Consider the following 13,566-nt stretch of genomic DNA (forward strand, 5'->3'; position numbering starts at 1 on the left):
ATTGGAAAAGACCCTGATACTGGGAAAGATTGAAGGCAGGAGGAGAAGGTGGTGACAGAGGATGAGATGGTTGGATGACATCACTAACTCAGTGGACATGAGTTTGAGCAAGCTCAGGGAGATAGTGAAGGACAGGGAAGCCTGGTGTGCTGCAGTTCATGGGATCACAAAGAGTTGTATACAACTTAACAACTGAATAACAACAGCAATGTGATTATTAATGTCAAAAACTGGGTAGTCTCTCTGGACTGAATATCTTCCCCCATCTTCCCCCCAACAAATTCATTTGTTTGAGCCCTAATCCTCAATGTGATGGCACTTAGAGGTGGGCCTTTGGGAGGTAATTAGGTCATGAGGGTGGAGTGCTCACAAATGGGATTAGCACCTTCAGAAGGTGAAACAGTAGAAGGAAGTTCTCCCTTTCTCTCTGCCATGTGAGGACACAGCAAGTAGGTTGCTGTTTGAAAGCCATCAAGAGGGCCTTCATCAGAACCAAATTGCCCAGCACTTGGATCATAGAATTTCCGGCCTCCAGAACTATGAGAAATGAATTTCTGTTGTTCAAGTCACCCAGTCCCTAGTATTTTGTTATAGCAGCCTGATGTGTTATGGCACATAGGCAGCAGCCAAATCTCACATTTTGAAAAAGTAAAGATATAATGAAATAGAAAAGTGTCCCCCATCTCCTGTATTTTCCCTCATATTTTCACATTGTCTGTGGCTATTTGGGTTATGGTGTTTGTTTAGATGGGCTGGCCTAGAATGTAAAGTGAGTGCTCAGGATAATTGATGATCACTACCGCTGCAGAAAGACCAGCCTGTACAGAAAGAGCTGTGTCTTTTTAATCCATTCTTTCTATTACTGGTTTTAAATAATGTGTCTGACAAGATTCTGCTTTCTTTCTGTCAACTGTCAGTGAACAGGTATTGGGCATTATTTGTGGGGCTGTAAATACATTACATGAAAAAATAATGAGTCCTTAAAAAGTCAAGAGAAATGCCTCCAGAGACGTTTACCTCACATGGTGATTTATGTAGGTCTGGGAAGGAAGTTTCAGAAACTTCCAAATGATAAGTCTGGAACATAAACTAATGTCTCTTCCAAATCTGCCTTTGCTGTAGCCCCTGGACATATTTCCCTTTCACTTCTAACCTGGAAGTCGGAGAATGTTTTTCATGTTCAACTTAAATTGTTTAGTTAATGGTCTAAGAATAACTCTTGGGAGCATCCCTCAGCATAACATGCTATTACTCTATCCCTCTGACTGAATTTGATGTATCTATTGTGTTCTTGCTGAATAAACTGATCCCTGGGATTAATCATTTTCTTTTTACCAGCTAGAAATTGTAGACATTTAATGGATATACCTACATCAGTCAATTTAATGAGTCTCATTGTCTGAAGTTTGAAATATACTGATCATTCTAATGTTGAAATATAGTTGACATTCATCCTTACCACAAGTTTCTAAATTCTCCAAGTTTGTCTCTCCTGCCTGCCTGAGGAAGATAATTTAGCTAATGCTTTTTTTTTTAATTTAGTTCTTCCAGGGTCTGAGAACTCAAGTGCACCTTCTGGATGGTGTACAGAAGGGGCTAAAACATTCTTGCATGGTTCACTACAGTGCCCATTAACCGAATCACATAGTGTCGGTTTCTGTTAAGAGGGACTGTTCTGTCATCCTGGGAGGAATTGTGCCATTGAGGATCATGCTGGTAGATCTCACCCTGGGATATCACAGACAGCCTTGCAGTTGGAAAGGAGGCTGAGATGCTGACATGGATGTGGCATCTGTCCCTGGGCAGAGAGGCAGGATAGAGTCAGCTGGCCTGGCCAGTATGGGCAGGTCCCCTGTGCCTATCCAGAGGCTGAGCCTAAGGATGGCCTTCCCGATACAGCAGGACCATCTAGTCACCAAACACAGCACAGGAAATTAAATGGACTCAAAGCTGAGTCATAATTCATGGCTTTTGTTCTCTGTTTTGTTTCCAGTTGTTTGAATTTATGAACTTCTTGGCTGAGAACGTCATCTTCTGTTACATGGGCCTGGCACTGTTCACGTTCCAGAATCATATCTTCAATGCTCTTTTCATACTTGGAGCCTTTGTATCCTTTGAAATACAGAACACAAGGAGAAGAAAACAAACTACTTAACTTTAGGGATTATTCTTTTAAATTGTTCATTTTCCTCAGATTTACTGCAAAGTTCAAATTAAAAACATGTAAGTAATTTGAGTTAGAGGAGAAAAGCATCCTAAGAAATATTGGGGCCTTTATTAAATGTCTGTGGTTCAAGATATAAAGTTTGGAAATTGCTGAGGAAAATAAAGGGAAAAAACTGAAAGAGGAAGACATTTTTTGAATATTCAAAATATGTTTAAAATATGAATCATTTACATAAAAATTATGTCAATCCATTTTTTTATGTTTAATCTGTGTTAGAATGTATCAGAAGACAGCCAGGCCTTAGAACATTAGAAATACTTTCACTGAAAGATGGTAAAATCTTTTTTCCAGTGAAGACTTTGTAAAAAGGATAGACAGAGTAAAGATCAAGTCAAATTACCATGATGGATGTGCTTTCACTATCTTAAGCATTGTGCACATGTAAGTTTAATAAGACAGCCTCTTTCCTGTAAGTAAAAGAACAGGTAAAGTCTAGACCTCACTTTTAATGCAGGGGGCTTTTCTTGCTCTAGGTCTGGGGTCTAAGCATTCCCAGAGGGAATGGATGTCTATCAGAAAAGATACTGAGCCACTGTGGATGTTCCCAGGGATAGTCAGCAGCTGTTATCCTTGTTCCTCGTTGGAAAATGGACAGATGCCCTCTGGGATCACAGGTAGATGATCCTAACAGCCAAGAGAGCCAACTCCTCTCCAGAAGCCCTGGTCCAACTAGGCACCAGCCCTGGCCTCTTGTTCCCTTTTCACTGAGAGGAGAAGTGAATTTTCAAATTCCATCCAAATCTTAGAAGGACACTCCCTCTTTCCCAAATAACTCCTCCCATTTGAGGACAAACTAGCACAGACAATCAGGGAAGATGTCCAAGATGTCAAAAGGGGAGAGATGACTACCACCAGTATTTTCATAGATTTTTTAACCTGTATAGCTTGGATTTTAGTGAAATGCCTCTTAAAGCAGAAGTTGTTTTATACATTTAGACAGGCAATTCCTCTCAAAATTAAATTCACTAAAAGAAAAAAAAATAAGTGAAGCTTGCTAGATTTAGAGAGTATAAACTGATGGAAAGTAAGATGATAATCGTGAGCCAAAGCACATTTATCCTTTCTCAAGTGCTGCTTGAGAGGATAATGGCACAGCCTCGGAATGGTCTCTGCCTCACATTTTGCAGCAGAATTGAGCGTAGAGTCAGTTATCAGCCACATAAATGTGATGAGAAAATTTACGGTGATTGAAATGGTATTGGGTTAACAATTTTAAACCAAGTATATGTTCAAAGAAGAGAGTCCTCTATTATTTCTGGAAAGGAACTGACATTGAAAGATGAATTTTGGAAGCAGTTTGGACATACATGTATCTACATGTTTATGCCTATTTTCTGGGTCATAATATAGAGAAGCTTAAGGACATAATATTTAAAGCCCAAGGACTATCACACTTATGGCAGCAACATTTTCCTCAATGTTTCCCTGCGCTTATCCACAGGTAGCAATTTTCGTAGCCAGAGCCTGCAACATATATCCCCTCTCCTTCCTCCTGAATCTAGGCCGGAAACACAAGATCCCCTGGAACTTTCAACACATGATGATGTTTTCAGGTATGTGAATTTTGTTGTGTGTTCGTGCAACTCTTCTCTCATATTTTTTCCTTGGCCTTGGGAAACCATGTACACTATACATTATACTTAGAGACTTCCTGGGGAAGCATAACTTCTCTTTACCCCATTGTACCTACTTTCATGCTGCTATCCATACATTCTGTGCACCAGTGGCATTTCTTTCCAGAAAGAAAATGAAATTAAAGAGAATCTGGTTAAGATACCCCACGTTTCAATATCTGCCCCAAACTGGCCAGAATCGGGCCTAGAATAGCCACTGAACTTTTCCCTGGCCTGTGCTCAGTCACTCAGTTGTGTCCGACTCTTTGGGACCACATGGACCACAGCATGCCAGGCTCCTCCGTCCATGGGGATTCTCCAGGCAAGAATACTGGAGTAGGTTGCCATGCCCTCCCCCAGGGAATCTTCGCAACCCAAGAATCGAACCCAGCTCCCCTCATTGCAGTCGGATCCCTTAACTGAGCCACCAAGGAAGCCCTTTCCTGACCTATTTCAGATCAATTTTCAGTTGGCGGGATTTGCATAATTGTTTCACAAAATGCAGACCTACAGATAAATAGTGTGTAAGTGGTGCCATTTCTGTCCAATGTTATGGCTCCTTCTCCTTAGAAGCCTTGCTGCTTCCCTATGCAAAGCTCCAGGGAGTTTTCATGGTTAATACAGAAGCAAATCACATCCAAGTATGATCAGTTATTAGTTGAGAAAAGCGTTAATAGCAATTCCACCAAATACCAAGAGCTGTCCTACACACAGGTGGATGAAACCAGCAAAATCTCTACTCTCAAACCATACCTGAAGGCCCCTTTTTCCCAAAGAAAACAAACAGAATGAACTTGCTGACCCTGAACTGCTCTGGGGACTGTGCTTCTTTATGTTCAATTAATTTTCCTACCATCAGCCTTTTCTTATTTGGAGACTTTTCCCCTTACATGCCTTCTATGTACTTGTACACTTATATTACAGTCGGAGGCAGTTCACTGGAAGATACATGAGAGTAAAACAAAGCTTCACAACAGAGCAAACAAAATTTGGGGTATACAGGAGAATATGGAAAAAGTGAGAAAAACTATCATTTACTGAATATCTGCTATTTGCCTCTCATTATAAATCAATCCTAGTGAAGTGAAAGTTAAAGTCGCTCAGTTGTGTCTGACTCTTTGCAACCTCATGGACTATACAGTCCATGGAATTCTCCAGGCCAGAATACCAGAGTGGGTAGCCTTTACCTTCTCCAGGGCATTTTCCCAACCCAGGGATCGAACCCAGGTCTTCTGCATTGCAGGCAGATTCTTTACCAGCTGAACCACAAGGGATGCCCAAATTAATCCTATGAAGCAGATATTAATCCATTTTCTAGAGGGAAAAAAATGAGGTTCAGAATCTCAAAAAAGGTTAAGTAACTTGGCTGAGGATGAAATCATTCCTAAGCCAAGGTCTGTGAAACTTCACCTCAAAACCCAACAAATCCACATTTTTAGAAGTAGGAATAAGGGCTTCTCCGATGGCTTGGCGGTAAAGAATCTGCTTGCAATTCAGGAGACACAGTTTCAACCCGTGGGTCAGGAAGATCTAGAAAAGGAAGTGGCAACTTGCTCCACTATTCTTGCCTGGAAAATCCCATGGACAGAGGAGCTTGGTGGGCTACGGTCCATGGGGTTACAAAGAGTCAAACACAACTTAGTGAATGAACAACAACAACTAGGAATAAAAGGCTTGTTTCACCTTCACTTCCCTCCTAGCCTGTTCCACAGAGTAAAGGGTGGCAGCTCCCAGGTTGACAATGAGTCATTTAATCAAGTGCAGGCAAATGGAGATCCAGAGTTTTAAAATGTCCTCCTGTAGGCCTCTGACAGTGCTTCCCTACACTTCCAGATATGCCGGTGTGGCGTGCCCGAGACAGAGAGTCATACAGAGTGTGAGTTGTATCAATCAGTTCAGTTCAGTTCATTTCACTCAGTCGTGTCCAACTCTTTGCGACCCCATGAATCGCAGCATGCCAGGCCTCCCTGTCCTGTTGTACCAATAGGTGATCTTTAATTTAAAGCAGTGATGAACTTTGGTAATGATTAACTCTTATAATGGGACAGCAAAACACAGATTGGATCACATAAAGAAGTTGGCACTGGGGTGCATTTTTGTAAAGCATTTCTAGGAGTTGGGAAGCACTCTTCCTTCTTTTCCATCAAAAAATCAGTAGCTTCACTCTGGAGAATTGTGGTTTATTTTTAAAACTGGGATATTATATTTTAAACAATGCTTTATTTTACAAAGAAGATTTTGAGAAAAGTGCAAGGTTTAAATAGCTATCTTGGGATGTGAAATGTCTGCCCGAATAACCTCGTGGCTTGCTGGTTTTCTGGATTTGGCATCTTCTGTGTTTGCTTAGCTGTCAAATTGGAGCTGCATTAAAATCTGAGGACAGCAGTATAGTATATACGGCCAGGGGATGTGAGGAAGCCCAGAATTTGGTGATACCTTTATGATATTCTAAAGTGGGGAGTCAGCGAACTAGGGCCTTTGAACCAAATCTAGCCCTCATGAATTTTGTAAATAAAGTTGGAACATAGCTCTACCTCTCTTTATATAATACCGCCTGTGCTGCTGTATGCTGTACATGCTGTGCAAAGTCGCTTCAGTCGTGTTGGACTCTGCAACCCCGTGGGCTGTAGTCCACCAGACTCCTCTGTCCATGGGACTCTCCAGGCAAGAATACTGGAGTGGGTTGCCATGCCCTCCTCCAGGGAATCTTCCTGACCCAGAGATCCAACCCACATCTTGTATGTCTCCTGCATTGGCAGGCAGGTCCTTTACCACTAGCACCACCAGGGAAGCCCCATCTTTATGCTACAAGGGCAAAATTGAATGTTGCAGTAGAAACTATATGATTTACAAAACCTAAAACATCTACTACCTGGCCTTTGTTCTAAAACACCTTCATCCTCTAGAAGGAAAACTACAACTCCATCACATTAATGGGACTGGAGTTAATAGTTTAATTAGGAGAATATCCATCGTCCAGGTCCTATTATTAAGAACATTGACTTTTCTGCTAAAAAGCTATCTTCTTAGCTTTAAAATGAGGAAATTGCTAGGTTACATGGTTATGTAATTGAATCATAGATGGTCAACTCTAAAGTCACTCTGTACCTTTCTAAGACCTTTTGTGGGTATGTTGTGAGACTCATCTCCAGGGCAAGATAGGCTAGGCATTATTGGCCTCTTTCTGTGGATTAAAAAAGAGAAGGAAAGAAACGCATGGAGAACTTTGGAGTATCTTGCTCACAACCTGGCAACTAGTTAAGAGATGAAATTGAGACTTAAACCTGGGCCTCTGGACTTTGAATTCAGATCCTTCTCATCTGCCTTGACAGGACTTCAGATTTACCCTCCAGGTCATGAGAACAGAAGTTAAATCAAAGCCGTGCCCTTTCTAGAACAGGCAAACTCCAGCATCCAGTTCACAGTAAGCCACCCATGTGAGCGACACCCTTCCCCTAGCCATAGGCTTAGTTCTACGTTTTACCCCCTGATCCCCATCAGAATGTAGGAAGGATAGAGGGAGTTCACCATGTGGAGGGCAATAGTTTTCTTCAAAACAGAATGCTCCAGACTAGGCTTTGATTTTCTGCATGAATCCTGATATTCCATACCTCATATTCCACACCTCACTCAGGACCTAAAGTTTTCAATGTATTTGCTGGGAAATAAAGAATTTAAGAGATAAACTTAAGGTAATGTAAGCCAGAGGGCAAAGTGAAAAAGCAGATCTTTTTCTGGGTATGTGGACACCACAGCTGCTGAGATCAGAAAAAAACGACCGACCCCCTTAAAGACTATTTGCATTATAATGTAGTTTAATGTTCTTAATTATGTCCAGAGGGGTTTTGATCATCCAGTGAGAAGGAAACTTTGAAGCTCTCTGGTGGGACCTAGTTGTCCTTGCCTCACTGAGAAATGAAGATGGAGCCTCTCTTTACACAGCTCAAAACATTTTTCAGAGTCCTTCAGATGAGATCAGTCACTCAGTCATGTCCGACTCTTTGCAACCCCATGAATCACAGCACGCCAGGCCTCCCTGTCCATCACCAACTCCCGGAGTTCACTGAGACTCACGTCCATCGAGTCAGTGATGCCATCCAGCCATCTCATCCTCTGTCGTCCCCTTCTCCTGCCCCCAATCCCTCCAAGCATCAGAGTCTTTTCCAATGAGTCAACTCTTCGCATGAGGTGGCCAAAGTACTGGAGTTTCAGCTTTAGCATCAGTCCTTCCAAAGAAATCCCAGGGCTGATCTCCTTCAGAATGGACTGGTTGGATCTCCTTGCAGTCCAAGGGACTCTCAAGAGTCTTCTCCAACACCACACTTCAAAAGCATCAATTCTTCGGCGCTCAGCCTTCTTCACAGTCCAACTCTCACATCCATACATGACCACAGGAAAAACCATAGCCTTGACTAGACGGACCTTTGTTGGCAAAGTAATGTCTCTGCTTTTGAATATGCTATCTAGGTTGGTCATAACTTTCCTTGCAAGGAGTAAGCGTCTTTTAATTTCATGGCTGCAGTCACCATCGGTAGTGATTTTGGAGCCAGGAAAAATAAAGTCTGACACTGTTTCCACTGTTTCCCCATCTATTTCCCATGAAGTGGTGGGACTGGATGCCATGATCTTCGTTTTCTGAATGTTGAGCTTTAAGCCAACTTTTGCACTCTCCTCTTACACTTTCATCAAGAGGCTTTTGAGTTCCTCTTCACTTTCTGCCATAAGGGTGGTGTCATCTGCATATCTGAAGTTATTGATATTTCTCCCGGCAGTCTTGATTGCAGCTTGTGTTTCTTCCAGGCCAGCGTTTCTTGTGATGTACTCTGTATATAAGTTAAATAAACAGGGTGACAATATACAGCCTTGACGAACTCCTTTTCCTATTTGGAACCAGTCTGTTGTTCCATGTCCAGTTCTAACTGTTGCTTCCTGACCTGCATACAAATTTCTCAAGAGGCAGATCAGGTGGTCTGGTATTCCCATCTCTTTCAGAATTTTCCACAGTTTCTTGTGATCCACACAGTCAAAGGCTTTGGCATAGTCAATAAAGCAGAAATAGATGTTTTTCTGGAACTCTCTTGCTTGTTTGATAATCCAGCGGATGTTGGCAATTTGATCCCTGGTTCCTCTGCCTTTTCGAAAACCAGCTTGAACATCAGGAAGTTCATGGTTCACATATTGCTGAAGCCTGGCTTGGAGAATGTTGAGCATTACTTTACTAGCGTGTGAGATGAGTGCAATTGTGCAGTAGTTTGAGCATTCTTTGGCATTGCTTTTCTTTGGGATTGGAATGAAAACTGACCTTTTCCAGTCCTGTGGCCACTGCTGAGTTTTCCAAATGTGCTGGCATATTGAGTGTAGCACTTTCACAGCATCATCTTTCAGGATTTGGAATAGTTCAACTGGAATTCCATCACCTCCACTAGCTTTGTTCATAGTGATGCTTTCTAAGGGCCACTTGACTTCACATTCCAGGATGTCTGGCTCTAGGTCAGTGATCATACCATTGTGATTATCTTGGTCATGAAGATCTTTTTTGTACAGTTCTTCTGTGTATTCTTGCCGTCTCTTCTTAATATCTTCTGCTTCTGTTAGGTCCATACCATTTCTGTCCTTTATCGAGCTCATCTTTGCATGAAATGTTCCTTTGGTATCTCTGATTTTCTTGAAGAGATCCCTAGTCTTTCCCATTCTGTTGTTTTCCTCTATAAGAAAGTAAATGACAATGACCCTCTATCTAAAATGGGTGAAAGTGAAGTTGCTCAGTCATGTCGACTGTTTGCGACCCCGTGGACCGTAGTCTACAAGGCTCCTCCATCCATGGGATTCTCCAGGCAAGAATACTGGAGTGGGTTGCCATTTCTTTCTCCAGGGGATCTTCCTGACCCAGGGAGTGTGAATTTATTTACACAGCCCCTCTGTCATCACCCAGCTACTCATTCCACAGACAGTTCCTTACAGGCTCCCTTAGGTAAGTGTTTGGATGAACTGAGACCAAGCTGAGAACCCTGCCCTTAAGGTGGCTTGCAGTTTCAGAGAGAGAACTTGGCCTTGGGCCAAGGTTCACTAAGCCCTTGCAGCACAGATGGTTCAAAGGCCGATCCAATAAGAGCCAGAATTTCTGTCTTAGTCAATTATACCTACTATGTGACAAAGCCTTTTCCTCCATCATCTTTACTTTCCCCTTGTACATGACTTTTTGGCACTGGGCAGGAAGAGGGCTGGTGATGCTTTAGAAGTAGAAGTGGATTCACTTGTAAAGTTAAAGGAGCTTCAGTTTGAAGCTCCCCAGGTCACTGTTCCAAGACCCTGGGATAAGCCCTACCAGTGTGTTCTGATGGTGTATAAAATCCGTTAAAGATATTTCTGTCTCATTTTTCTTAAAAAGGGTCCCAAATACATAAGTTTCAGGCCCCATAAACCTGAATCGCCTATCTCCATTCTGGAGGCACCTGAAGATGAGAGTTTGCAGAGGGATCCCGGGCTCATTACTTACCTCCTGGTGGGGAGGGCCAGCACACAGGGCCTGCAGTGAGCACTGAAGTAAGGGGTGGAGCTTCGTGGATGGTGGGGGTTCAGCAATGTTCTGGGGGAATCTTCACATTGTTCCTGGATGATGACCGTACTGCCACTCCACCACCCCCTGCTCTCTCCCCTCAATCCTCCACCTTTGGCTTCTAGAGCCAGTTAAAGTGAGCAAAGCCACTGTCAGGACCCAGGCTGAATTTCTCACCTAGCACAGGCCCTTTGCTAAGTCACTTCAGTTGTGTCCAACTCTTTGCGACCCCATGGGCTGTAGCCCACCAGGCTCTGTCCATGGGATTCTCCAGGCAAGAAAACTGGAGTTTTCCTGGAAAACTCCAGTATGGTTTGCCATTTCCTCCTCCAGGGGATCTTCCTGACCCAGGGATTGAACTCGTGTCCCTCATGTCTCCTGTACCACTGAGCCACCTGGGAAGCCCAGCCCCTACCCAGTTTATTTTGTATAGACTCAGAGTCTACACATGCGCAGCCTTGGAACCTGAAAATGAAGAATGGTCTCAAGGTCAGGAGGAGTGTGGTCTCTTTGCTTGCTCAGTCTTGAGAAGCTTTTAATAATGCAAATTCTGGGTTTTTTTGGTAGCTAGGTTGCAGCTCAGAGTCAGTTGGGGAAGTTTACCCTGAGACATTTTAAGACCTTCTTTAAATTCAAGGCCAGGAGTCCGTCACTGCTCTGTTGTATTGTGTGACACCCAGCACAAAGGGCTTAAGAGGGCTGCTCAGCATCCTGCCCCCCCTCCCCAAAACTGTTCCTGTCGCGCTCAGCACAGCCCCAGTTAATGCTTAGAGTGGGCGGCCCCACCCAGCACTCAGTCACTTGAAACCGAAGAGGCAGGCCTCTGTGGTTTAAATTAAAGGAGGAGATGTGCTTGGCACAAATTAGCTTTCCTATTGATATGGTGCATATTACAAAGATCAGGCCTCTTGTTTTAATTCAAATCCGTGTGCTGCAATTTTTATTTAATTTAAAACTAAATAAGAGCCAAGAATTGCTAGAAGGCGGGGAAATACCAAGCCCAATTGAGCCCTGGCAGCCTTCCTGAAACCAGCGTAACCACCAGGGACTGTAGGCTAGTGGGTTGTGGAGGCTCATGCAGAGTTGCTCTGCCGAACTGGACAGAAGGGAGGCCCAGAGTCACCCGGGCAGGTTGAAGGAGCCCAGCAGTGTGTCAGAAGACATGATTTGCCAATTTATCCATTTCTGTTGCACTTTGAAGAGACTCTGTAACCCTGAAGTGTCCTATCCCATGAACTCGGAAGGGTTTTAACCCGGAAAATGTGATCGCAGTATACGGATATAACATAAAACCTCATCCATGAGTTTACATAACCATAAAGACAACAGGCCCAGGTGTGGCCCGGCTTTGCTGCTAATGTTGTTTGTTGCTCATTTGCTTGCCCACCAGCACTCATTAGCATCCAAATAGCTGTTGGCACTAAAGAACTAAGGGGAAGTCATGGAAGAAAAACTTTAAATTAAGAAAAATTTCCCATCAGCATTTATCGTCCCCCCTTACTGCTGAAAAGACTGCCATTACTATTCAAGTTTTGGGGAACACTGTGCTCGGTATAGAACCCCAGTGTTCTATAGAACAGCTTAAGAACTCTGCCCACGTGTAGGTAAGCATTTTTCTCTGTCTTTTTGGTGAGCTACTGATCAGGCTGTGGTCAGAGCCAGTCTGAGACTTTGACCCCAAAATGGCATTCCCTTGTTGACATTCCGTTACAGGAAGGAAAAACACATAAGCGAAGAGACTAGGTTATTGTTTCAGCAGTGCCTAGTAATAGGACTCTCTGCTGCTGCTGCTGCTAAGTCGCTTCAGTCGTGTCCGACTCTGTGTGACCCCGTAGATGGCAGCCTACCAGGCTCCCCCGTCCCTGGGATTCTCCAGGCAAGAACACTGGAGTGGGTTGCCATTTCCTTCTCCAATGCATGAAAGTGAGAAGTGAAAGTGAAGTCGCTCAGTCGTGTCTGACTCTTAGCGACCCCATGGACTGCAGGCCACCAGGCTCCTCCATCCATGGGATTTTCCAGGCAAGCGTACTGGAGTGGGGTGCCATTGCCTTCTCCAATAGGACTCTCTATGACCACCTAAATAAATGGAACCATATTAAACCATCAGACTGTCCCACACAATTACCAGCCACCATGTAAAAGGAGCACTTCCAGGCTTTCTTGATCCTTTGAACCCAAAGCTGTGGTCCTGGGACCAGCAGCTATGACATCACTGGGGATCTCTTTAGAAATGCTGATTCCAAGTCTGCCTTCTGATAAGATCCCCAGGAAATTTCTGTGCATGTGAAAGTCTATGAAGCGCATCCCAGAACATAATCACAGTGCACGGTTTCTGTTCTGAACATCTCTCTTCAATCCATTCCCCTCACCTTATTCACTTTTGCTTTAGACCCTTCTGTGATGCCAGTCTTGCTTCTTTTTTTCCATTTGCCAGTCTTCTCAGCAGAGCAATGTTTACCCAGTTACCGAATTTCCTCCAGTTCCTCAAGCATGCGGAGATCTTTCCCACCTCCACTCCCCGAACCCCAACCCCCGCCATTTACTCAGGTTCTTGGTCTGCCCTGACCCCTTTCCACACCCACCAACTTTACTCTTTTACTCAGTAATTGGTTTTATCCTTCACATCTTGGCTTAGACATCACTTCCTGTAGGAAAACTCTTGCTGCTGTTGTTCAGTCACTCAGGCGAGTCCGACTCTTTGCAACCCCATGGACTATAGCACGCTGGGCATCCCTGTCTTTCACCACTATCTCCCAGAGCTTGCTCAAACTCATGTCCATTGAGTTGGTTTTGCCGTCCAACCATCTCATCCTCTGTTGTCCCCTTTTCCTCCTGCCTTCAATCTTTCCCAGCATCAGGGTCTTTTCAAATGAGTCAGCTCTTTGCATCAGGTGGCCAAAGTATTGGAGTTTCAGCTTCAGCATCAGTCCTTCCAATGATTATTCAAGATTGATTTCCCTTAGGATTGACAGGTTTGATCTTCTTACAGTCCAAGGGACACTCGAGTCTTTTCCAATTCCACAGTTTAAAAGCATCACTTCTTTTATACTCAGCCTTTTTCATGGTCCAACTCGCACATCCATACATGATTACTAGAAAAACCATAGCTATGACTAGATGGACCTTTGTTGGCAAAGTGATGTCTCTGCTTTTTAATATGCTGTCTAGGT

At 43.6% G+C, this 13,566-nt stretch overlaps 1 protein-coding gene across 9 annotated transcripts in view; it reads left to right on the plus strand.

Annotated features, from left to right (window-relative positions):
* Positions 1-13,566, plus strand: part of SLC9A9 (solute carrier family 9 member A9) — an 804,336-nt gene that overhangs the window by 549,392 nt on the left and 241,378 nt on the right. For all 9 annotated transcript variants that reach the window (XM_044946316.2, XM_044946314.2, XM_044946321.2 and 6 more), the window contains 2 exons: positions 1,994-2,107; positions 3,669-3,780. In XM_044946316.2, coding sequence (XP_044802251.2) covers positions 1,994-2,107; positions 3,669-3,780 — 226 coding nt within the window. The remainder of the gene's footprint in view (positions 1-1,993; positions 2,108-3,668; positions 3,781-13,566) is intronic.

This window comes from Bubalus bubalis, chromosome 1 (assembly GCF_019923935.1).
Source record: "Bubalus bubalis isolate 160015118507 breed Murrah chromosome 1, NDDB_SH_1, whole genome shotgun sequence".
In the NCBI taxonomy this organism is placed as follows: Eukaryota; Metazoa; Chordata; class Mammalia; order Artiodactyla; family Bovidae; genus Bubalus; species Bubalus bubalis.